This window comes from Fukomys damarensis, unplaced genomic scaffold (assembly GCF_012274545.1).
Source record: "Fukomys damarensis isolate Sample0158 unplaced genomic scaffold, DMR_v1.0_HiC HiC_scaffold_13, whole genome shotgun sequence".
NCBI lineage: Eukaryota > Metazoa > Chordata > Mammalia > Rodentia > Bathyergidae > Fukomys > Fukomys damarensis.
Window position 1 is genome coordinate 22,476,705 of NW_022900925.1, and position 27,182 is coordinate 22,503,886.

At 35.9% G+C, this 27,182-nt stretch overlaps 1 protein-coding gene across 5 annotated transcripts in view; it reads right to left on the minus strand.

The window, feature by feature from the left end:
• Cct6b (chaperonin containing TCP1 subunit 6B) overlaps positions 1-27,182 on the minus strand; it is a 58,105-nt gene that overhangs the window by 12,539 nt on the left and 18,384 nt on the right. For 4 of the 5 annotated variants that reach the window (XM_010641371.3, XM_010641373.2, XM_010641372.2 and 1 more), the window contains exons 6-13: positions 25,823-25,933; positions 24,982-25,141; positions 23,336-23,418; positions 22,562-22,658; positions 22,038-22,185; positions 3,463-3,596; positions 1,254-1,356; positions 429-501 (exon numbers count right to left, since the gene is read on the minus strand). In XM_010641371.3, the coding sequence (XP_010639673.1) occupies positions 429-501; positions 1,254-1,356; positions 3,463-3,596; positions 22,038-22,185; positions 22,562-22,658; positions 23,336-23,418; positions 24,982-25,141; positions 25,823-25,933 (909 nt within the window). The remainder of the gene's footprint in view (positions 1-428; positions 502-1,253; positions 1,357-3,462; positions 3,597-22,037; positions 22,186-22,561; positions 22,659-23,335; positions 23,419-24,981; positions 25,142-25,822; positions 25,934-27,182) is intronic. The other variant, XM_010641374.2, reaches the window with a different exon arrangement.

Below are 27,182 nucleotides of genomic sequence, written 5' to 3' on the forward strand. Positions count from 1 at the left end.
CTTTATGTTGGTATAAGATTTTATGAGACAAAGCTATTATAAATACAAACAACATCACCTGTATTAAAATTTCAACTCCCTCATTGATAAGGTGGAAATTTGATTTGTATTTCAGAAAAACTGAGGTTATTGTTTAAGCACATCATTTTATTTTCCTCACTACACAAGTGGTACTATTTCAGTAGTTTCCACTTTCCTTTTCCCATCAAATGAACAGTCAAGAGTAACCATTCCTATAGCTTATACTGCTACAGCTAAAATATATAAAATGAGTGTAAAATAACAGAAACTAGTCTTAATAACTGGACACTACACCTTTTCATACACTTGGCATGTTTTCTACTGCAGGATGACAAAAATAATAGAAAAAATTTAATATATCAATTATACCCCTAAAGAGCTTTCTTTGTATATTATTTCCAACCTACCAAGAGTGAAGAAGTTGTTTTTTCACACAATAATTATCCCAAATTCCTGCATCTGCTGCTACAATTGGTTCCCCTGTAAAGTAAAATCAAACCATTTTAATACAACAACCTTGACATATTTCATAATGTTTATTGGTATAATCTAATAATATTTAATACATTGCTAAAATTACTTTGTCATCAGTGCTCCCTATTTCACTACAGTAGAAGCCAAAGTCCTCAGACCAGCCCATATACCCCTGCGTGATCTGACTTTGTATCACTTCTGTCACCTCCTTCCTTCTACTCAAAAATGTCAGATACTGGCTTTTCCACTGGCTGTTCTCTCTCTCCTAAAATACTTATTCCCAGCTCCCCTCATGGCTAACTTCCTTATTTCCTTCCATTTTTCAGTAGCTACCTTCTTCTCAATGATGTCTACACTATCCAATCTCTTTAAATTGCAAACCACCCAACCCATCCCCTTGAACTGATCATCCTTATTCTGCTTTTTCATTTTCTCATCAAATTTATTACTTCCCCAAATGTTAAAGAAACTTGTTAATTAAGGTTATTATCGAGTGCCTGTTGTCCCCCACTATAACAGAAGCTCACAAAGGCAGGTGTTTTATTTTGTTCTGCATGAAAAAATATAATTATAAAAGAAAATAATAAGCTCTCAATAACTGTTTCTTACGTTAATATTTTAAGAAGTTCAAAAGTAAACAAGAATCACCCAAAATTTAATAAAGTCACTCAAATCCCTACCACCTTACTATAAGATCTGGATGACTGAAGAATAACCTCTCTCTTTAACAAACAGCTAATTTTTCTTCAATTTCTTACCTGTATTCAAATCTATGCCAACAAGTTGCTTTGATTCTGAATGCTCAGTCTGAACTTTTACTAGTGTTTCCTGCAGGTCAAAACCAGAATTCTGAGCAAGAACCTTTATGAATAAAAATAATAACAAATACACGCATGAAATATTTTTACATGTATATTTGAATAGCTAACACAAAAGACACTACTATTTAGTCTTGTGAAAACACATCCGTAATTCAGTAATCATATCCTTTTGAAGAATTTCTTTTTTTTTCCGCTTTAATTGAGTTTATTGGTACATTTTAGGGATATAGTACAGTTACATTCATTGTTGGGATCTTGTACCTCTACATGACAAGTCTTGAGTCTCATTTTTTCCCTTTACCTCTGCCTTCCCTTCACCCCCTCCTCCCCTCCCCATCTACAAACACTTTATTTTCATCTTTTCATTCTCTCACATTTTTTTCTTTTCCCTTTTTACTCTTCCCCTATCCATCCCACCTTCCCTACACCTTTAGCTCCTTTCTTCCCATTTCTAAATGTCAGTAATCTTATTAGGATCTTATGCATTGTTGCAGATTATTCACACCAGGGAAACTATTCGGTATTTACACATGTGTGACTTATTTATTTCACTTAGGAGTACATCTTCAATATGTATCCATTTTCCTATGAATGAATCTATTTTCTCGTTTTTAACTCTCTTTCAAAATAGATGGGGAAATAAGATACTTCCATGACAAAGAGCACCTGAGAAATTTCATGAACACCAAACCAGCACTGCAAGAAATTCTAAACAATATCCTAGAAAAGGACAACAAAGTTCACAATAACATGAGGCCCAACAGACCAAATCAAATAGGCAAGGCAAGAACCTAAAAGGAGATGGGAGAAAAAGTAAAAAGAGTCAACGAAAGAACAATAACATGACAAGAATAAGTCAGAATGTATCAGTTATAACCATCAATGTTAATGGCCTCAATTCACCAATCAAGAGAAACAGATTGGCAGAATGGATTAAGAAGCAAAGTCCAACAATATGTTGTATACAAGAAACACACCTATCATTCTTTTTAGTACTGGGGATCAAACTCAGGACCCTTGCGCTTGCAAGGCAGATGGTGGCACCACTGAACTAAATCCCCAGCCCTGAAGAATACCCATATCAAAGTATTATTTTGTCTAGCTAGTTATTTTTATATTTACTTAAACATTACCCACATGCATATCACACTATATTCTCAGAGTTCTTCCAATCCTACTAAATGAATTCCTTCTTCACAAAAGATTATTTTAAATGTAAAAGTAGAACAGTATTCTTAAGTTTTCTCTAGTCCCTCTAGTCACATGTCTTCTGTTTTTTTCTAGGCACTTGCTAAAGAAAACCAACATATTTCCAGCACCTTTGCACTCTCATCTTCAGGAAGAAAGCCATGGTCTGTGGCAGCAGGGGTAGAGATACTGGTATTCAGACCAGGCTCATTTCCAAGTTTCCCCAAACCAACAGTTAATGGAGAAAAGGTACCACCAATGCATTTCAGGATTACCAATTTGTTTTAACAACACATCATTTTTTAATGACTTTGCTTTTTGAGAAAAGAAAAAAAATAGATATCTGATGCACAAAGAACCCATAAATTATGAATAATTTTAATAGCCATTATTTAAAAGATTTTGCTAGCATTGTAATATTTTAATTCATGATAACAGCATATTTGAAATAGTTTTGTGTATTTCCAAGTGATTTACAACCAGATTGAGGCAAAGAAAAAGGAATAGTTCTCTGTCTGTTACCAAACAGAAAACCTCTAGTTTCTCTTCTTCTCTAGGAATTATAATGACAATGACAAATGCAAGATAGCAGTGTTTGGGAATCTGAAACAGCCTGAAAGTCCTCACTGTCCACATTTTAAAGTGATTATATTTTGGATACCACCAACAAAACTTTACCCTAAAATTCAGTTAAATTTTAAGTTCTATACTTTTCACTACAATCAGTTCCTCACGAAACATTTCTAAAGGAAACTTTTAGAGCTACTTCAACATTTGAAGCTCCCGGAAAGGGCTAAGAGAATAATCTGCCTGCTTCATGAAGCTCCTGAAAGAATTCTGAGCTATTATCTCAAAAATTTCCCTGTCTTTCTATACTACTGTCAGATTATTTGGGCAATTTGTAATCAAACACCTTTAAATCTAACTTGTTGTTATATAGCCAGTAGGATGGCTGTACCTTGGGAATAATGAGTAAGGCATCAGCAAAAGCCTGGACTCCAAGACGAGCTCTTCCTTTTACACTGGGCTTATAATTAACAAGAGCATCAGCTATTGCCACTTCAGCTGCACCAGCCCCTGGAACCACACAACCTATTGGAGAAAAGAAATGATGGCAAGACAGAAAAAGGCGGGGGAGCGATTAGCAATATAGGTATGTCCTATTACCTTGCCTACCTCTAAAATGTATTTAAATACATACAGAAATCAAATAAATCACACAGCTCAGTAATTACTCAGTTGTTCTGTGGAACATTCTGAAGCTAAGTAATTGAGCATGGTAAAGATAGCTGGTTACAAACAGCTTATTTTATTGTTTATCCTCTGGCAAATAAGAGTAGACACTTTGTTCATCTCATTTTTCTACAGCTACTTTGAAAGGTAGTTATTTATAATTTATAGTGGCAGATAGCTGATTATAATATCTGACTTGAAAATAGTTTAGGCCAAGATAATTTGACCAGAGTTTTTGGTACGGCATTCTTGGGACTCGATGAAGTATTTGTTTTCTATATTGGAACAGAACCCAAACTACTACATGAGAAAATATTTAAGTGGTCTTATTATTATAGACAGTTAAGTTAGGCAGAAATATTATAGGCAGTCAGATAGGGCTAGGCCCTCAAGGGAGTCAGTGCAGAGGATGAGAACACATTACAACCGTGGCTAGAGGTGCATCTGTTGAAGGCCAGGCCTCAAGATGAAGATGGAATGACCAGGCCTCTATACCTCTCCAAGGGAAAAGCAACAAATTGAAGATTATTCTATATTTTGTATCACCTGGTCCAATAAAGTCTAGATAGACATTAATCACCCAAATGGATGACTAGGACCTCCTGATCCATCATCTCTTCCAAAGAAGGTCCTTGTTCCTACCATGTGCACTTGTTACGTGACCTGCTTCCCCACTGGATCCATATTAACTAAGAGGCTATACTTGTAATCTTATTGTATCATAGTTTTGACCCATGTTGTACCCACCTTGTGATTTTGTACCCACCTCCTGATCTTGCTCTATAAAACTTCCTCTGTGAAGTGGGGTCTATGGCAATTCATTTTCGGGTCCCCTCTTGTCTCTCAGGAGCTATATCTCTCATTGAATTTTTCCTACTCTTAACCTCCATTGTTTCTTAGAATTCATTCTTTGATTTGGGGGAACACAAACGTAGCATATCTGACATCTAGCAGGTTGGGAGTTATATTTATTCTCCAGTATAAGCCCTATATCATTATTATTCTAAATCAAGAGCTTTGATTAAACATTATCAATTTTCACATCAGGATAGGACTTTTACATCTGTCTGCATGGCTTTATAAAGCTTATGATTTATTTGAATAAGCAAGATTGCTTTGAAACCACCTATCTTTAAACGGAAACAGCACAAAGGCAATCACTTCTTTTATCTCATGTCATTTTTTAATTACTATCCCCTTTCTCTGCTTCTTTTCACAACATAACTGATAAAAGTATTGTTTACCCACTATCATCCAGGAGGTAATTATATCCTTACATCCCAATCACACTTTTTAAAAAGCTCCTTGCTAAATGTAAAATACATTCAAAAATATTTATACGTGTAAGGTGTAAAGAATAAATGTACAAATAAATAAATGTAACCATGTATCTAACACCTATTTAGAAATGAGATTACCAGTACCTATGAAAATTACCCTAATACCATTCCTCTATGAAAATACAACACATCAAAATTTGTGGAAAGCTGCTAAGACAATACTTAAAGAGAATTTTATATCACTAAACCCTTACATTAGAAATAAGAACGTCTTTAAATCAATGAACTCAGCTTCCACCTTAAGACACTAGAAAAGAAAGAACAAATAAAATCTAATGTAAGAAAAAGAAAGGAAATAAATATCAGAGTGGAAATTAGTGAAACAAAAGTGACAAATGTCAAAAATGAGACAAGTGACATCACTACAGATTTTACAGATAATAAGAATAATACAGGAATACTATAAACAATGTTAGGCCAATAAACTTGAAAACTTAGATCAGAGATTGACAAACTGGCTGCAAAAATGTCAGTTAATAAATACAATAAGACCTCAGTTCACAAATGCATCTGCTCACGAACAGAAGCATTCAGCAAAATTTTGCTTTTATTCACAAATCTTGCGGTCAGGTGACAAACACAACCGTGGCCAACTTACCCACACAAATAGGAAGGCAGCCATCTTCCCTGCTCTGACACGTGGCTGTGGCTTCCTCTAGTGAAGATGGCAGTCACAGACAGTGTACACTTGCTATGAAGATTTTATGTGTGCTGTTTAGCACATACAGTACTGTACAGTTTTATTCAATCCAGCATGGCTCTTAAAGAAAATGCTGAGAGGTGAGGAAGGTGACAAGAATGTGCAGAGCAATAATAAAGGTAACAAGAAAATGCACAGCAAGAACAGTAAAAGGAGGTTTTGAAGGAAATAATCATTGAATTGAAGAAGGAAATTGTAGAAAAGCAAGAGCATGGTATTCATATGACTGATCTGGCCTCAGAGTACAAGATGGTGAAGTTGAAGACCTAGACTATTATGAAGAATAAAGACGCCATCAAAGGATCTGATGTGGCAAAAGGAGTAACAGTGTAAATCAAGCAGAGGACACATGCTGGAAGAGGTGGAAAACGTTTGTTAGTGTGGTTAGAAAGACAGATGTCAGGTGATAGCGTTGATGAAGCTGTGATTGGTGAAAAATTCAGGGATTAGCACAGTGATTTCGTGCAAGAAAACCCCTGTAAAAGTGCAACAAGTGATGAATTTAAAGCCTGCATGGGGTAGTTTTATAAATGCTGCAAGATAAATGACATATACAGTGTGATAAGACATGGTGAGCCTTCCAGTTCTGACAAGGCCACTGAAGAATCCTACAAGAAAGAATTTGCAGAACTCAAGAGAGCAGAAGGATACATCACTCAACAAGTGTTCAACTGCGATGAAACAGGGCTCCTCTGGAAGAAGATACCAAACAAAGCCTATATCGTACAGGAGGAAAAGGTACTGCCAGTGCACAAGGCCCTGAAGGACAGATTAACCCTTTTGCTGTGTCCAAAGACTGTGTTGATCTGAAGATTAAGCAACTACTGGTGTATTATTCCCAGACCCCCTATGCATTCAAGGAACAGAATGTGCACAAGGGCAGACTGCCTATCACGTGCAGGACAATGCAAAAGCTTGAGTCACATGGCAAATGCTCATGGAATGGCTGCATGAGGTGTATACACCCACCATTAAAAAATACCTTTTGAGATGTATGTTAGTTGATAGTTCCTTTCAAATTCTGGGGCTTGAAAAAGTAAACAATACAGAATAACCAGTTTCCTTTCAACTCAATTTCCCTCAAATTTGGCTGGCTACAGAACTGTTTCATTAAACCCAAAATTTTCAGAGCCACTTCTTTAAAATAAGTTTCTGTGCTCTGCTTATCTGTATAAGGCTAAAACAAAGAGAGCACAATGCCATCCCATTTTCAAAATCCTCTCCTGGATAAATATCCAGGAGCTATCTTCTTATTTCCAAGGAAGACTCTCCTAACTTTCTCTTTTTGTCCATGATTTCATCTTCAATTTAGTGAAGTGAATGAGATAGTGAGCTTGGGCTTGCAGCAAATTAACTTTCATATTTGGAGGTATCACCAAGATCAGTGTGCACTTTGAATCAAACAAATTGAGACTGAAAAGAGGTAAAAGGTCAGTGTTTATCTTTTTCTCCCCCTCCCCACCATTTAACTGTGATGATTACATTTAAGACGTAGGAGAGATTGGTGTTTTTTTCTTACTAGCCTTATGCTTATTCCCTATAAAGTTCTTGTGCCTCATGTAAAGAGTTATTGTTACATTTTCATATACTTTCCTATTCCTTCTTCACTGCCCCCCACCAAGGAATGCCTAGAGAGTACAAACATCTAGTGTTGTTAATAAAAAGGGCAGACTATTAAGTCTATTGAGGTGGGGGTGAATTCAACACAGATGATCTCATTGATAAAACAAAAACCGAAGACCTCCCTGCTGTAACCCCAAGCACTATAGCCCATCAGAGCACAAAGTAAGGAGGTCTTTTCAGTCTCTTGTGGAAAGCCTTGCTTTCCACTTAAAACTGCTAGGTTCTGATGGGGTCACTCCCCAGTAAGACCTGAACAGTGGGAAAAAGTGAATGGCCTATTACAGCCCATAATATTAAAGGACTACTTTCTTTTCTTTTGGGTGCTCACTTCGGCAACACTTATACTTTCTTTTCTTTTGGGACCCCCCCCCCTTCCTCAATCACTCAACACACAGCACAATTGACAGGGAAACTTACCCAGAGAGAATCAATATAAATTATAACAACTCCCCTTGACTGTTTCACTGTCTCCCTTTGCTGATCTTTCCAAGTGGCTGTTGGCTTCTAGTCTCAGTTAAATTTCTTGACGTGAAGACGTTTTGTTTTGTTTTATTTTGATGTTTGGTTTTTGAGACAGGATCTCACTGTGTAATTCAGACTGACACATTAAACTCACTATGCAGCCCAGGGTAACCTCAAAGTCATAACAATCCTCCTGCCTCAGCCCCCTGAGTGCTGGTATTACAGGTACTTGCTACCACACCCAGCCTACCATGGAAGACTCTTGAATGGCCAGATCTTCCATCTCCAAAATGGTGAGTCCCCTCTCCCATGAACTTCAGTGTTTGGCTCTTTATGACTTGCTAGCTCATCTGATTCTACCTGCTCAATTATACTGTGGCCCAGTGCCACTGTAGCTCTGGAATGAGAGTGGCTTTCACTTTCAGAGGTCAGGGAAAAGCGGGTGAAGGCAGGGCAGGGGTATGGGAGAAAATGAGAATCAAGATCTGTCATGTAAAGGTACAAGATTCCAATGATGAATGTAACTGTACTGTATACCTAAAAATTACCAATAAACTCAATGAAAAAAAAATGAAATTTTGTGGTTATAATCTTCTATCCCTTTTGAGACTTTCCATTAAAAACAGTTACATAGGTTTTGGGAGGTAGCCAACCTCACTTAAAACATTAAAGTGTTAAAAATCTTGTAGACTCCAGTCTTACATGAGACTTACAGGTTAAAAAAAAATTAAGGTTAGGGATTTAGCTCAGTGGTTCTGCCACCTGACTTGCAAGCACAAGGGAATTCGATCCCCAGTACCAAAACAAACTAAGGTTGGATAACATAAAGGTCAAATATGATTGGGTTAATATGTGTGTTTCTATGTGTAAATTTCAGGTATATACTCTATTTCAGTTACAGGTAAACACTCATGATATTAGCCCAAATGCTAATTGTTCACATGGTTTAACAATAAGCTAGTTTAAATAGATTGGTATTATGGCTTATGTCCAGATATTTTTCTAAAGCCTCATGTAGTCATAGGTGGGGCTCTTTTTAGAGGTGGCTAGATCTAGAGTGTGTGATACTGAGGTCAGTTCATGGTACAATGCTAAGATAAAGACAAGGATTAAGGGTGTGAGTGCTATATACCCCAATTAGCCTAGATAAGATATAAAAAAATAAAAAGAGCTATGGTTAAACCTTGTTGCTTTGCTACCTTCTGCCCATGATGAACTGCTTCTTTTCTATGATGCCTGTCTGCCATGACACCCTTCTTTTGGGCCAGCCAATTACAGACTAAGAGCTCTACAAACTGAACTAAATAAACCTTTCTTCCCTTAACTTGTGGATGTTGGATACTTTGTCCCAAAAACAAGAAAAGTAACTAAGACAGAATTTGGAAACAGGCGTGTGGTTGTTGCTGTGATTGTACCTGACCATGTGATTCAGGAACCTTTGGGACTACTTTGTGGGAACTTTGAAAATGTTCAGAGATGTCAGCTAAAAAAGTAGAGGTGGAACACATTAGACTACACTTGATGAGAGTTTCTGGCCACAGCTCAAAAACCAAAAGGCTGATAGAAATCCTGCAGGTAAAGACCAGGCTCAGGTTTCTACTGGGGAGGACTGCATTAGTTATTGGACTCAATCAATGTGTGCTATACCTTGGCAAAAAGTTTGTCAACATTTTACTCATGTTCAGAGATTTTGCCTCAAACTAAGATTAAGGGTGCCACACTAATTAATCTGGCAGAAGAAATTTCAAGACAGTCTAATTTGCAGTCAGTGGCATGGCTACTGCTGGGTGCTTTCAGCCAGATTTGTGTTAAGAATAAAAAGCAAAGGGCCAGGGATTTAGCTCAGAGGTTCCGCTGCCTGTCTTGTAAGCGCAAGGTCTTAAGTTTGATCCCCGGTACCAAAAAAATGATTTAAAACATTGTAAATCACCCCTACCAAAAAAAGAACCTGTAAAACTATGGACTGTGCCAGATGTGGTAGCAAATCCCAGCACTTGGGAGGCTGAGCTAGGAGGATTGCCTCAATTTTGTGGCCAGCGTAGGCTACATAATGAGCTCAGGGCCGGGCTAAACTACAAAGTGAGACCCTGTCTCAAACAGACAAACAAGCAAACAAACAAACCTACCTGTGGATTGCAAAGACAGAACAGATCTTGATTGCCGCAGGAAACAAAAATTTAAAAGATGGCCTGAGGACATCACACAAAACGACTCCAGCCTTTGCAGACTCAAGATTGCAAAAGTAAAAAATTGCTTTAAGAAGAGCGCTAAAGAGTACCATTTTTCAGAATGGTAGAAGCCTAGAAAAGTTGTTCCTCAAGAATTAGGCACTCAAATAAGATGACAATGAAAAGTCAGTATATAACTGTTATAACCATCAATGTTAATGGCCTCAATTCACCAATCAAAATAAACAGACTGGCAGAATGGATTAAAAAGTAAAATCCAGGGCCAGGAATTTAGCTCAGTGGTTCTGCTGCCTGCCTTGCAAGCACAAGGACCTGAGTTCAATCCCTGGTACCAAAAAAAAAAGTAAAATCCAACAATATCCTGTATACAAGAAACTCAATTAATCCACAAAGAAATTCATAGACTGAGAGTAAAAGGATGGAAAATAGTTCTCCATGCAACAGGAGCCCAGAAAAAAGCGGAGGTAGCTATCGTATTTGCAGACAGAATAGATTTCAAACCAAAACTAATTAAGAGAGACAAAGAAGGCCACTACATCCTTGTAAAGGGAACAATCCAAGAGGAAGAAATGACAATCATAAATATATATGCACCAAATACTAATGCCCCCAACTACACAAAACAAATATTAATGGATATGAAAAACAATATAAGCTCTAATACAATTGTAGTGGGGGAACTTCAATACTCCACTAACACAAATAGACAGATTATCTAGACAAAAAAATCAACAACGAAATAACAGAACTGAACCAAGTCTTAGAAGAAATGTGTTTAGTAGATGTCTACAGAGTGTTCCACCCCACAAAATCAGAATACATTCTTTTCAGCTGCATATAGGTCATTCTCCAAAACAGACCACATGCTAGCTCATAGAACATGCCTAAGTAAATTCAAAGGAATTGAAGTTATCCTCTGTATATTATCAGACCATAGCACAATTAAACTGGAGATCAATAGCCTAAACTACAAGAACTTTACAAACACACGGAAATTAAATAACACCCTGCTGAACAACCATTGGGTCACAGAGGAAATTAAAGAAATTAGACAGTTTCTACAATTAAATAATAATGCCAATACAACATATAGGAATGTATGGGACACAATAAAAGCAGTTCTATGAGGGAAATAGCAGTAAATACCCATACTAGGAAAACAGAGTAAGCTCAAATAAAAAAATAACTTTAAACTCCTAGAAAAAGAAGAGCAAGACAAACCAAAAGCTAGTACAAGGGAGGAAATTATAAAAATCAGAGCAGAAATTAATGCAATGGAGACTAAGAGAACAATACAAAAAATCAATGAATCAAAGAGTTGGCTTTTCAAAAGAATAAAATTGATAAACCCTTAGCCAACCTTATCAAAAAAGGGAAAGAAAAGAGTCAAATTCACACAATTAGGAATGAAAAAGGTGAAGTCACAACAGATCCACCAAAAATCCAGAGGATCATCAATACCTATTTTGAAAACCTACACTTTAATAAAATGGAAAAATGGACAGATTCCTAGACATATATGAACTTCTAAAGTTGAATGAAGAAGATATAAAAAGTCTAAACACCCCAATTACATTCAGTGAAACTGAAAATGTAATTAAAACATTACTAACAAAGAAAAGCCCAGGCCCTGATGGCTTCACTGCTGAATTCTACAAGACATTTAGAGAAGAACTATTCCACTACTCTTTAAACTCATTAATGAAATTGAAAGGGAAGCAATACTTCCAAAGTCATTCCTGGAAACAAGTACTACTTTGATTCCAAAACCAGGGAAAGACCCAACCAAAAAAGAGGACTACAGGCCAATCCCTAATGAACATAGATGTAAAAATCCTCATTAAAATACTGGCAAACAGAATACAAAAGACCATCAAGAAGATTATACACCCTGGTCAAATTGGATTTTTCCAGGGATGCAAGAATGGTTCAACATCCGTAAATCAATAAATGTAATACACTATATTAACAGAACTAAGGACAAAAACCATATGATCATCTCAATAGATGCAGAAAAAGCATTTGACAAAATTCAACACACATTCATGATAAAAACCTTACAGAAAATGATGGTCATTTTTTTTTTCTTTTTCTTACTAACATGAGTCCTTGTGCTTCCAAGGCAGGCGGTGGAACTGCTGAGCTAAATCCCTGGCCCTGGAATAGATGGTCTTTATCTCAACCTGATAAGGGTTATCTATAAAACACCAACAGCCATTATCATTCTAAATGGTCAAAAACTAAAGACCTTCACACTAAAATCAGGAACAAGACAAGGATGTCCACTGTCACCACTCCTATTCAACACAGTTCTAGCAATATTAGCCATAGTAATTAGACAAGAGAAAGAAATAAAGGAATAAAGATAGGAAAGGAAGAAGTTAAACTGTCACTATCTGCTAATGATACAATACTCTACACATAGAAGATCCAAAAAACTGCCAAAAGGCTGCTAGACTTAATTGACAAATTCAGTCGAGTAGCATAGCAGATACAAAATCAACACTCAGGCCGGGTGTGGTGGCGCATGCCTGTAACCCCAGCACTAGGGAGGCTGAAGCAGAAGGATCACTGTGATTTCGAGACCAGCCTGGGTTACATAGTGAGTTCCAGGTCAGTCTCAACTACATAGTGAGACCCTGTCTCAAAAACAAAACAAAACAAAAGAAACAAAATCAACACTCAAAAATCAATAGCCTTCTTGTGCATGAATAACAGACTCACTGAGAGAGAAATTAGGGAAACAATTCCTTTCACAATAACATCCAAAAAAAAGAAATATCTAGGAATCAATCTAATGAAGGAGACAAAAGAACTCTACACTGAAAATTACTGCACTCTGAAAAAAAAAGGTAGAAGAGGATATAAGCAGATAGAAAGATATCCCTTGCTCCTGGGTAAGAAGAATCAACATAGTGAAAATGGCCATACTTCCAAATCTGCTATACTGATTCAATGCAATCCTGATTGAAATCCCAACAGTATTATTTCACAGAACTTGAGAAGACATTTGGAACCAGAAGAGACCTAGAATAGCAAAAATCAATTCTAGGTAACAGAGACATGGCAGGGGGTATCACAATTCACAACTTGAAACTATACTACAAAGCCACTGTGATAAAAAATGGCATGGTACTGGCAAAAAAAAAAAAAAAAAAAAAAAAAAAACAGACCCAAGGATCAGTGGAATAGATTGGAAGATGCAGAAACGACACCAGACATACTCAGCTATCTCATCCCAACCACGCTCACTGGAGGAAAGATAGCCCCTTTAATAAATGATGTTGGAAAAACTGGATTTCAGCTTGCCAAAGATTAAAACTAGATCCCTATCTTTCACCATGCACTAACCTAAAATCCAAGTAGATTAAAGATCTAAAACAGAAACACTAAACTTACTGGAAAGTACATTAGGTAGAACTCTCAAAGACATTGGCATGGGAGAAAACTTTATGAACAAATCCTCAGCAGCACAAGAACAAACAACTGGGATCTCACTGTATTAAAAAGTTTTTGTAGTGCAAGAGAAATCACCAATAGAGCTGAGACAACGTACAATATGGAAAAAGTATTTTACCAGCTACTCCTTAGACAAAGGACTACTATCTAGAACATATAAAGAACTCAAAAAAATCAGACCCCCCAAATACAAAGACCTGATTCAAAAATGGGCATCTGAAATGAACAGCCATTTCTCAAAGAAATAAAAGTAACAAATAAATATATGAAAAAATGTTCAACATCACTGATCATTCAAGAGATGCATATGAAAGCAACACCAAGATTCCATCTCACCCCAGAAAGAATGGCTGCTAGCAAGAAATCAACCATTAACAAATGCTGACAGGGCTGTAGGGAGAAAAGAACTCTTCTCCATTGATGGTGGGAGTGCAGACTGGTGCAAACACTGTGGAAATCAATATGGAGATACCTCAAAGAACTAGGATTAGAGGTTTCATTTGACCCAGCTATCCCTCTGCTGGGTATCTTTCCAAAATAATTAAAAGAATCATACCACAGTGATATATGGGCACCCATGTTTATAGCGGCACAGTTCATAAAGCTAAAATTTGGAAAGAACCCAAATGCCCATCAACTGGAGACTGGATAAAGAAGATGTGGTTTTTCTATAAAATGGAGTACTACTCAGCCATAAATAATGAGAAACTAGAAACATTTATAGCGAAATGGATGCACATTGCAGCTATACTCTTAAGTGAAATAAATAGGACAAATGAGTAAATACTAAAGTTTCTCTGTTGTGAAAATTAAAATGTAAATAAGGCTCAAATGGTATAATTAGGAGGGTGAAATAGGAAAAAAATGGCTAAAGGGGACATGGAAATGGGAGGGCAAATAAGGGAAAAGAAAAATATGAAAAAAGGAAAAAGTGGAAACAAAGTCTTGGTAAATAGGGAAGGGTGAAGAGGGTGAAGGGAGGGCAGGAGTATGGGTAAAAATGAGAACCAAGATATCATCATGTAGAGGTACAAGATCCCAATGATAAATGTATTGTTTGCTTTAAATGTACCAATAAACTTAATGGGAAAAAAAATTAGGCACTCAACACCTACAGCCAAGAGAAAAAGAAGCCTGGCTACTGCTCCAGCTCCTGTCAACACCTTGGAATCAACCACGTGGTGCTGGTTTTAGGTGCATACAGAAAGCAAGAGTTATGAGGTCAAAAAGGATACCCAGATTTCAGAAAAAAAAGGCCTGGGAGGCCAGGCTGGGTGCCCCTGAGAGGGCAGTGTGTGAAGTTGTGATTGTAAAGCCAAAGGTATGGTAGAGACCTCAAAAGTTTAGAAAAGCCAAGAATGTAGATCATCTGAGGAAATCTGCAAGGAGGGAGCAAAACCAGTGCAAGAGAGAAGCCATGGGAGCTACAACCACTGGCAGTGCCGTATGGACAGAGCCACCCAAGCCCTTTGGAGTTCACATCTTGTCACAGATTGCCAGGTATGCTAGATGTAAAACTACATGACTTAATGTTTGCCTGGCTAGATTTTAGACTTACTTTGATCCCATTCTTTTATATCCATTTGTGATTTTTAGAATAAAAATGTCTATCTTGTGAAAAAAAAAATGATGACCAACTGCCTGAAAGGTGCCTTCTTGAGATGGACAATGTGCCAGCACACCCTCCAGCCTTGGTGGGTAACATGGGTGCACAGTATGACTTCATAAAGATCAAGTTCCTCCCCCACAACACATCTTGTCTGCAGCCCATGGACCAGCAAGTGATCTGCAACTTCAAGAAGCTGTACACAAAGCCGCTCTTCACCAGGCATTTTTAATGTCACTGAAGAGAAGTCTTTGACTCTGAAAGAGTTCAATGTCCTCCACTGCATCAGCCTCATTTGACAAAGCCTGCAAAGATGTCACATAGCAGACCTTAAATTCAGCCTGGAGGAAACTGTGGCCAGAATGTGTCACTGAAGGGGACTCTGAAAGGTCTGATGCACAGGTAGCAGAGAGGTTTATGGGCAGGGGGAGTACGGGTCTGGATGTCAATGGTGCAGACATGGAGGAGCTTACTGAGGACCACGAGGAGGAGCTGATGATGGAAGAACTTGCTGAGCTCCACAGTGAGCAGCAGCAGATACTTTTTGAGGAGCCTTCCACTGAGAAACAGAAAGACAGGAGGTTGGCAGTGACGTAATAAAATCCATCATGGAAAAGTGGAATGAGTGCCAGCATTTCTTTGAGAAGCACCTCCCCAACATAACTGTAATGAACAGTGTTGAATCTGATGAACGATAATGGTGTCATTTCCAGAGGGTCATGAAATGCAGGAAAAAACAAGTGACATTAGACAGATTTTTCATCAAATCTGACCCTGCAGCTAAGAGACAAAGAGAGGAAACCCCTGAAGGAGATCTCACTGATATCCTTATGGAGGAGCACTCTCCCTCCAAACAACCTCTTCCCCACCCACCTTCCCATCCGGGCCAGAAGTCACTTTAAGCAAAGTTAAGGTTCTCTCTCTTCACATTGTACTGTGCTGAACTTGGTTTCATATTTTTGTGGTTAGAAAAATACATATGGTTCAGAATGGATTAACCTTATTTACAATGAATCTTATGTAGAAACTTGATTTGGTTCGCGACCATTTCAGTTCTTGACCAGAATCATGGAACAAGTTAAGTTCATGAACCAAGTACCACTGTATTTTAGGCATTATGTACTACACCATTTCCTTTGCAACCATTCCACTCTACTACTAGCACAAAAATAGTCACCATCATTACATAAACAAATGACTGTGTTCCAATAAAACTTTGTATACCAAAAACAAGGAGCAAATCAGATTTAGCTCAGTTAGCTGAGATGATCCTAACTTAAAGTAAATGGACAAATTCTTGAAAGAAACATACTACCAAAGCCTATTCAAAAAAATGTTTTAAAGCTAGCCTTAATATCCAATATCCATTAAATTGAATTTGTAGTTAAAAACTTTCCCATAAAGAAAATTCATGGCTCAGACAGCTTTACTGATAAATTTCTACCAAACATCTAAGGAAGAAGTACTGATTCTATAGAACTCAATACCCTAAAAAATTTGAACAGGAAGGCTTTCCAACTCAATCTATAAAGACAGAACTATTTTAACATCAAAAAAGATAAAGGTATTGCAATAAAAACACACAACTCCTTTGAATATAGATGTATTCTTTTGAATATAGATGTAAAAATTCTTAACAGAATTTTACCAATGAAGTACAACAATATATAAAAGGGTAATACATATAGCAGCATTAATCACAAAATCCAACAGGCAGTTGCAACACAAGGTTCAATCAAAAGATGAATAGATAAATAAAATGGGATGCACACATGCAATATTCTATCTCTAAAAGGAAGTTCTGGTATATGCTACAACATGAATAAACCCTGATGACATTATAAGTGAAAAAAGCCAGTCACAAAAAAGACAAATACTATATGATTATAGTCACATGGTGCACATAGTCAAATTCAAAGTCAGAAAGCAGAATGGCAGTAGCAAGAGGATGGGGTGGGGAGAATAATAGTGAGGTAAGTGTTTAATGGAACAGAGTTCCATTTACAAGATGAAAAATGTGTGAATGTGTCATAGATAACTGTTGTGTCTACTTTAGTTAAAAAGGAAAGCATGCCCAACTGATCGGCTTAGCATAGTTCTGGGGTATGAATGAATGGATTTACTGAAGACAGAAGACCCACCCTAAGTATAAGTGACACCAGCTTGCCTGGAATAAAAAGGGAAGAAGGCATTCTTGTTTCTGTGTCTTCAGAGGAGCTCCTGTTTTCACCTTCACCTTGAACATCCATTTCCTGGCTTCCAATGCAGACTCTTCAATCTTCCAGCACAGACCCTTTAGCTTCCTGATATGAACTCCCATGGGGCTCTGTAGTGAGCTCCAAGGCCTTCACCTTTTGACTGGATCCTTTGGATACAGACCACCCTTTTACACTCTTCTACACCTGACTCTGCAGATGGCACTACAAGCCTACCTTGCAAATTCATATGTGTATCTTATATTAAATCTATTTTTCTTTTTTTAGAGTAGGAAAAAATTATTTAGAGAAAAGTAGCTTCTGTCTAATAAAGACAGAAAATGGGCTACCCTAAATCTATTTTTCAAGAGAGCACTGACTAATACAGGGTAAATGGCGGTAATGGGTGCAATCAGTGTAAAAGCACTTACTGCTACAGAACTGCACCCTTAGAAATTGTTAAATTGTAAATTTTACATTGTGTATATTTTGTCCTATTTTAAAATGAAATCCATTTATTTTTTTAAAAAATAAAAAGCATCATAAGTAAGCAGGACTTATCCCAAGTACGTCGTAAAGTTGGCCAAACATTTGAATCCCTGTAAATACCACATCAAAAAATTAAAAGAGAAAAGCCATATGATCATCTCAATAGATACACAAAAAACATTTGACAAAAACTTAACACCTACTTTTGATTAAAAACTCTCAACAAACTAGGCACAGGAAAGAAATTTCTCAAACTGATTTTTAAAAAACTACAGCTAACAACATGCATAGAGGAGAAAAACTAAATGCTTTCTACATAAGACCAAGAGTAAGGAAAGGATTCCACTCTCATCATTTTTAGGCAACATTACACTGAAGGTTTAGTCCATGAAACTGGATGAAAAATATCCAGATTGGAAATGAAGAAATAAAATTCTTTATTAGAAGATAACACAGTCATTTCTTTAAACAATTCAATGAAATATACTCAAACTAATAGCTTACCCAGACTGCAAAATATAAGACCAACATACAAAATTCAAATATATTTCTACATTAGCAACTATCAGAAACAGATTTTTTTAAATACTATATATAACAATATCAAAATATATGAAGCACATAGGGCTTAATCTGAAAAAAATAATGTGTAAAAAGACACTAAAAACTGGAAAATAAAAAATATTACTTAGATAAACTTAAGAAAGTACAAATAAATGCAGAGATATACCATGTTCATGAGGTAAAAATGGGCAAATTAACTGAATAGGTACTACTCAAAAGAAGAAGAAATGACCAATAAGTATATGAAAAAAATGTCCAACATCTTTAGCCATTATAGAAATGTAAATCAAAACTACTTTGAGATTCCACTTCACTGCAGTCAGAATGGCTATCAAGAATACAAAAAATAAGGGGTGAAGGGAGGGCAGGGGTATTGGGAAAAAAAATGAGAACCAAGATCTGTCATGGAAAGGTACAAGATCCCAATGATGAACGTAACTGTACTGTATACCTAAAAAGTACCAATAAACGCAATTTTAAAAAAAATACAGGCCTCCCTGAGCTGCTTGGCTCTGGGAGTGCCATCTGGCCAGACTACTAAAGGTCTGTTCCCTTTCCAAAAAAAAAGAATACAAAAAATAAGGGGTGAGGATTTAGCTCAGAAGTTCTGCCACCTGCCTCACTAGAGCAAGGACCCAAGTTCAATTCTGGTACCAAAAATAATAATAATATTAATAATAATAAATGCTGGTAAGGATGTAGGGGAAAAGGAATCCTCCCCCACTGTTGGTGGGAATGTAAACTAGTACAGCCACTATGAAAATCAGTATGGAGATGCCTCAAAAACCTGAAAATAGAGGGGCCGGAGATTTAGCTCAGTGGTTCCGCTACCTGCCTTGCAAGCACAAGGTCCCAAGTTTGATCCCCAGAACAAAAAAAAAAACCCTGAAAATAGAAATACTTCCATTTGATTCAGCTATGTCATTCCTTTGTGTATTCTCAAAAGAATTAAAGACAGCATATAATAGTAATACATATGTATCCACTATCACAGGGGGCCAATTCACAGTAGCTAAACTGTGGAACCAGCCTGGCTGCCCATCAACAGATGAGCAGGTGAAGGAAATATGCATATTACAGCCTTAAAAAGAAATAAATAATAACATCAGTGAATTTCTAAATAATTATGCAGTGTAAAACCCAGACCAAAATAGAGTACATACTGTATTAGTCTACTCATATGAAATACCAGAAAATGTAAGCTTATCTATAGTGACAGAAAGTGGACCAGGGGACGCAATGGTATGGAGAGCTGTGGGAGTGAAGGATTGTCAGAGGGCACTGAGATGATGGATATGTTCAATATCCTGATTGAGATGATAGTCCAGGGTATTCATTTTGAATATGTGCAATTCGTTATGACAATTACACCTCACTAAAATTATTTTAAACAAATTTAAGCAATTGAAGTGATTCTTTTTATAAAGAGTAGTCCATTTATTCTATGTGTCCTAAATTCTAAGAATCAGATGGAACTACCAGAGGCTTCATGACTGGATTATGTTTTCCCTGAAAAATAAAATGTTGTGAGCACACAACTCTGGGAGACTGAAGCAGGAAGATCACAAGTTCAAAGCCAATCTGGGTGACTCAGCAACTTAACAAAACTCTGTCTCAAAATAAAAATTAAAAATAAAGGGGATCAGGGATTTAGTTCACCAAAAAAAACTACAAAAAGTAGGAACTGACCCTTATATAATGCCCCATATGATTTCCACTTAGGGATAATGTATTTTCTTCTTTTCAATAATGAAATCTATGTAACTGGTCATATTTCTTTTTACTCTAGCAACTTAAATATTAATAATGGTTATTATATTTGTTACTATTTATTTCTTTTCCCTAGGTTCTAATTCTCCACTATTTTCCATCATTTTACCATTATTTCACATCTATGGCTTTATCAGACACAGATCACCATTATGTTTCTTATTATTCTTTATGTATATTTCATGTATCATAAAATCGATCCTTTTAAAGTGTACTTTTCAATCACTTTTTAGTATACTTACAAGACTGTGCAACCATCACCATTATCTAATTCTAGAACATTTTCCCCACCCCTCCAAAAGAATGCTGTGCCTCAGCCCTTGACCACTAATCTACTTTCAGTCTACATGGATTTGCCTTTCCTGGATACTTCATGAACATGGAGTCATATAATACATGCCTTTTGTATCTGGATTCTTTGATTTAGTATCATGTTTTCAAGTTTCACCCATGTAATATATTCCAGTACTGCTTTCTTATGGCAAATAATACTATTATACACTATTATATGGAAATACCATTTTGCTTATCCATTCATCAACTATTAGACATTTGGATTGTTTCCATGTTTGGACATTATAAATAATGCTGCTGTGAAGATCTGTGTAAACATTTTGTACAGGCATATGTTACCAACTATCTTGCACAGATATCTAACAGTGGATTTTCTGAGCGATATAAAACTATGTTTAACTTTTCAAGAAACCACCAGCAATGTATGAGGGTTCCAATTTCCCTACAACCTTGCCAACACTTATCGCAAGCATCTCTTTGTGCTTTTTCTTTTTTTCTTTTTCTTTTTTTTTTTTTTGGCACCAGGGATTGAACTCAGGACGTTATGCTTGAGAGGCAGGTGGGGGCACCACTGAGCTAAATCCCCAGTCCTGTGCTTTGATTTTCATTTCCCTAATGACTCATGATGTTGAACAACTTTTCATGTGCCTATTATTCTAGTTTAAATTTGTGCTTTTATCATTTTATTGACTCCAACTCTTTTTAGAAGGAAGTTGGTTATAAATTATCAATACATAATAAGTGTTGCAGGATATATAGCGCACACTTTAAGTCCCAGAATTCTGGGAGACTGAAGCAGGAGGATCACAAGGTCAAAGCCAGTCTGGGTGACTCAGCAACTTAACAAAACTCTGTCTCAAAATAAAAAATAAAGGGGATCAGGGATTTAGCTCAGTGGTTCCACCACCTGCCTTGTAAGCACAAGGTCCTGAGTTCGATCCTTGGTACCAAAATAAAAATAAAAATATAAACAAATAAATCAAAAAGAGCTGAGGATGTAGTTCAGTGTGAAGACCTTTGGTTCAAACTCCAGCACTGCAAAATAATAATAATAATAATAATAATAATAATAATAATAATACAAACTAATATTTCTTTCTTAAAATTATACTACACCTGAGGTAATAGAATGAGTTCTGAGCTACCAAAGCCTTTTCATAGTTTAAGAAACTCCTAAAAATAAAAAGTGACACTGTAACATTTAACTAAGTGCTTTTCATTTCATAAACAAGAATTAATTAAGAGGGTAGTATATTATTAAGAATACTCCATAGGAAATCCTTTACAATCCAAGCTACAAATTTTCCAAAGTAAAACGAAAGAATAGTAAGCATTCATTTTTTTTTCAGTACTGGGGATTGAACACAGGGAGCACTGAGCTGTATCTCCACCAGTCCATTTCCACTTCTTTCTTATTTTGAGACAGGATCGTGCTAAATTGCCCAAGATGACCTCTAAATTGAGATCCTCTTGCCTCATCTTCCCAAGAAGGTTGGATTATAAGTGTACACCACCATACCTGGCCACACATACATACATACATACCATAAGAAATGTATTTTTACTTTGAAAAATGTAAGGTTTACACCATCACAGAAAAAGACCTTACCATCTTCAATGGCATTTTTTATGGCACGAAGTCCATCTCTTATGGCATCCTTGATTAATGTGAGAGTATGCTTATTTGGTCCCTTGATCAACAAGGTGACAGAGCGAGGGTTAACACAATCCTCTATAAAAGTGAACTTTTCTTCACCCTAAAGAATGATGTGCAAAGACACAACTTTAGGGCTGGGGAATAAGGCTCAGTGGTAGAAAGCTTGTAGACATACACGAGGCCCTGGGTTGATCCCTGGCAGTGCAAAAAAAACAAAAAAACAACAAAAAAAAACTCCATAACTTTAATGGTTAATGTCATGAAATAAACACCTAGTTTATATTATAACCCAATCTTGATGTGAATTTTTCTTATCAAACATAACTAAATATATGTTTAAAAGTAGTTAAGTTACACTTGAACTCTTAATATTTAGATAAATAAGTTGTCCTGTGGGTTAGTCAGATCTCCAAATGCAAAATGTGAATTAAAAGGTATTTTTAAAAAGGCTCAGTGTTCATTATACAAGTACTCACTAACGTATATTCAAATACGAGACCAGCATGTCCCAAACAATCTATATCAAGGTCTTCAAGACAATTCACAGCCATTCCACCACAAGCAAGAGTGAGTCTGAAATTATATAACATCACCATAGCTTCTATTATGAAAACATAAATGCTAAATTCTTACAGATAAGAGAATTAACACAGAAGACTGCATTATTGTATAAATTATACACAACATGATATTTTAAATGTCTATAGTAGAAAGCCTCATTTGAGCTAATTAACATATGTATTATCTCTCAAGGTTAGCATTCTTATAGTGAGAACACTTATATCTACTCAGTTTTTTTCAACAATAGTGTTATTAATTACAGTCACCATGTTATACAATAGATCCTTGAATTTGTTTATTCTTCCTATGCAAAAGAAATCCTTTGAACAACATCTCCTAAATTCACCAACCTCCCCACTGCCTCAGCCCCCCGGTAATTACAATTCTTTTATCTACTTCTATGAATACAACATTCTTAGATTCCATATATAAGTGAGGTCATGCAGTGTTATATTGTTTTCAAAATCTGTTTTAAAGAGAAAGGAAACTTCCTGATACTTCAACAAAGTTCTGAAATACATTAACAACCTTGATTTTTGACAGTTTAAATTATGTATTGAAATTAAAAACAAAATTTAAAACTTGTACACTAATTTGCTCACATTTACTAATAAGATAAAAGGAATACACATGAGAAAATTTCAATTTAATCTGTTAAAAATCTTGGGCTAGATAATTTGCAAGCTTACCTTTCCATATTTCTTCTTTTTGCTCGGCGAAGAGCTACTATTCCATGTTTTGCAAGAGTATCTAAGGAAAATGGGTCAATTCCCTATAATCAAATTAACAAAAATTATAAACATGTCTTTTGTCTTTTGATTTGGGAGGGGGTTGAGACAGGGTCTCACTATGTAGTTAAGACTGACCAGAGAACTCACTATGAAGCCCAGGCTGGTCTCGAACTCACAGCAATCCTCCTGCCTCAGCCTCCCAAGTGCTGGGATTACAGGTGTGCACCTCCATGCCCAACTCTGTCTTTTGATTTTTGATTTTTGCTTTTCTTTGGACTGAATACATAATAGGCCACTGTTCTACCACTCTGAGCCACAACCTTAGCCATAAACATATTTTAAAACAATATTTCTCAAACTTTATGGACTTGGTACTATCTCATACTCTTAAAAATTAAGAACCCAAAGAGCTTTCGCTTATGTGAACTGTATCTATATTTATCATATTATAAATTTTTGAATCATATTATAAATTAAAACTGGGAAGATTTAGAATTTTTAATACATTTAAAGTAGTAACCCATTTTATACTAATGAATACTGTTTTTTAATGAAAATTTACTATACTTTCCAAAATTATATTCATATATGAGTGACATAATTTTGTACATCTCTTTAACATCTGTCTAAATAGAAAGTTCTGCACTCAGTTTGGTATTATATGGTATTTTGGTTCAATTATAAAAGAAAATCTGGCCTCATGCAGATAAATATTGGAAGTGGAGGAATATTTTAATACCTTTTTCAGATAACTGTGGATATGCTTCTCTTACAGTATGTATATACCAAAACTCAACAAGGAATACATAGTTTCTCAATGGTTACTCTCTATGTGGAATATTGAACCATGTCAATGAACTTTGCAAACTCACATTAAAATCCAATGGTCTTATACATTAAATGGGTTATTTATCAATGCATAATTTTGTAAAATCATGCATTTATTAGTCATTCACAAAATATTGGTTCCCTGAGTTAGGCTCAAATATTATATCAGCAACAAATACTTTCAGGTGTTTTCCTTGAGAGGATAATATTGTTTCATTTTTAAGAACAATCTACCAAATACCCAAATCTAAACAACCATAATTTGTCTGTCAGTCACACTTCTAAGTAAAAATGGCTTTCCATGTCAAAAGTAGCTCACTCAGCTCACAGCTCAGTTATACAGGGCTTTTCCCACAAGACGCCATCACATTGGCATACAGAAGAAGTGACTCATATTTTTTGTCACAGAATTATAAAAGGATGCATACTTGAGAAACAAACTTGAATAAAATTAGTAAGCTTTACCACCTCATTCGGACATTCTTAAATGAAATTGCCTTTTCTTTACCTGCAAGTATGTGGTGGCATGGCAATAAAGAACATGACGACTACCAGCACAGTTTGGTGCTACTGCTTTATTTGTACAAAGGTGCTAGCAGTTCAATGTATTGTTGCTTACTACCACTGCAAATGTCTGAAGAGTGTAAAAGGTATGATTAATATGAAAATAATTTTTACTTCAGATACCGTAAAAGTCTTAGGGACCACCAGGAGTTCACTTTGAGGAATGCTGGTGACAATTTACAAATAATTAAAATCTAAATTAGCTTTCTTACCTTTTGATTAATGACAACAAATCCCTTATTGGAATTAGCACAGACTTTGTCTTTCAGGTCTATTATTTTTTGTACTCTATCTTCAATAAATTTTCTTTCACCTTTTACCAATTTCTCTTTCTCTGCTGCAGTCTTATAAAAGAAACCAGAGCTCACCTCTCTAAAAGATTAAAAAAAAAAAAAAAAAAAAAAAAACAAGCTAGTAAAGGCACAGAGAAAAACAGAGGGAAAACTAGAAGTCTATATTAAACATCTGGGAAGGAAGAAATATATTTTAAAAAGCCTTATAAGCACAAGGTCCCATGTTTGATTCCCAGTACCAAAATAAATAAAAGCCTTTTAGGGGAAAAAAAAAAAAAAACAGCTTCAAAAGTTATAAAGATAAATGATATGGTGGGTAGGGTAGGGGAAAGGTAATCAGGGAAAAGAAAAAAATATGAGAAAATGAAAAAATGGAAATAAAGTGTAAATGGGGAGGGAAAGAGGGGGTGAAGGGAGGGCACGGACAAGGGGAAAAAATGAGAACCAAGACCTGTGATGTAAAGGTACAAGATCCCAATAATGAATGTAACTGTACTGTATACCTAAAATGTACCAATAAACTCAATGAGGAAAATTAATTAATTAATTAATTAATTAAAAAATGAATGATATGGGCAAAATAAACACTACATATTGAATCCCCCCAAAAATATGCAACTGGAGAAATCGAGGCAAGGGAGTGGTTATATATGACATAAGTATATTATGTCCATGTACGAATCTGCCAAAATGAGACCTGTTAATCTGTACAGCCAATGAAAAAATGAGTCAAAACTAAGAGAGAGAACTGAAAACATACGTTTTTTCATATTCTAGTGATACATTGCAAGTAAGGATAAATGCGTCTTCCACTCGCTTCTTCATATCTGGATGACGGGCACCATGATCCAAAACTAATCCCCGGATCAACCTATTAAAATATGTAATACTTCTTACTTCATTTTTAAAAATTTTTATTAGTATATATTTGCCATTTATAGTGCTCACAGTCATCACAGGAAATTTGTACCAATTTCTCCTACTTTGAATATACACTCTAAAATTTGGTATAAGATTAGAATAATATTCCAAATTGAAACAAAACAGACAGGAAGCACATTGTTTCTTTGTGACAACTTCAAACCTAACATATAATTAGTAAAATTAGGAAAGAAAATCTACTTAAACACAGTATGACTGTGAAGTCACAATGAAAAGTCAAACCAGAATTATTCTCTACGCTGTACAACTCAAAAATATAACACAGCTGATCAAATCATGAAAGGTAGGCACACAATGAGTTTTTTAGGAACATTTGATCAAAATAATTATATAGAACAACAAAAAATTTTAATCTAAATGTCCAACAATAGGATATTGTTGTGCAAATAATGACCCAACTATTTGATAGTCATGGAAACTATGCAGTAACATGCAAAAATATTTACAGGGCTAGCTGATAAGACAGAAGGACAAATTGTATAGAAAACATGATTTTAACTATTCTTTTTTTTAAGACATCTTGGCATTCAAAAAAAAGGAACCCAATAGAATTAGGCTTCAGTAGTAGGGATATGGATTTTGGAAAAAGAGGCTTTCTTCCTTCTGTTTACCAAATATTCTTTCTAGAGTAAATAATTTTATAACTTTGTAAAGGTCACTTACATAAGTTTAAGGGATGGCATTTCCAGTTAAGAATCTTATAGAGTCAGATACGGTGGCGCACACCTGTAATCACGGCACTTGGGAGGCTGAGGCAGGAAGATTGCTGAGTTTGAAGCCAGCCTGGCCTACCTGGTAAGTTCAACACCAGCCTGAACTATGAACGCCAGCCTGAACTACATAGGACACCCTGTACTAAAAATTTTTTAAATCTTTTATAGTCAATAATTATTATATAATAAATAGGTATTTTAATAGTGCAATATAATTATAAGGAAGTTTTCAAATGTTTACTCTAATTCCAAACTGAATGCGAACATATTTCATTTACAAAGAAATTATATGTCCAGCATTCTTTACTTTTCAAGTCTCCTTCATTCTTCCTCTCATGTAATTCTCATCAAATGACCTTCTTTTTTGTGTGTGTGCACCAAGGATCAAACTCAGGACCTTGTGAGGCAGGCAGCAGAACCACTGAGTTAAATCCCCAGCCCCTTGACCTTGTTGTTGTTTTTTTT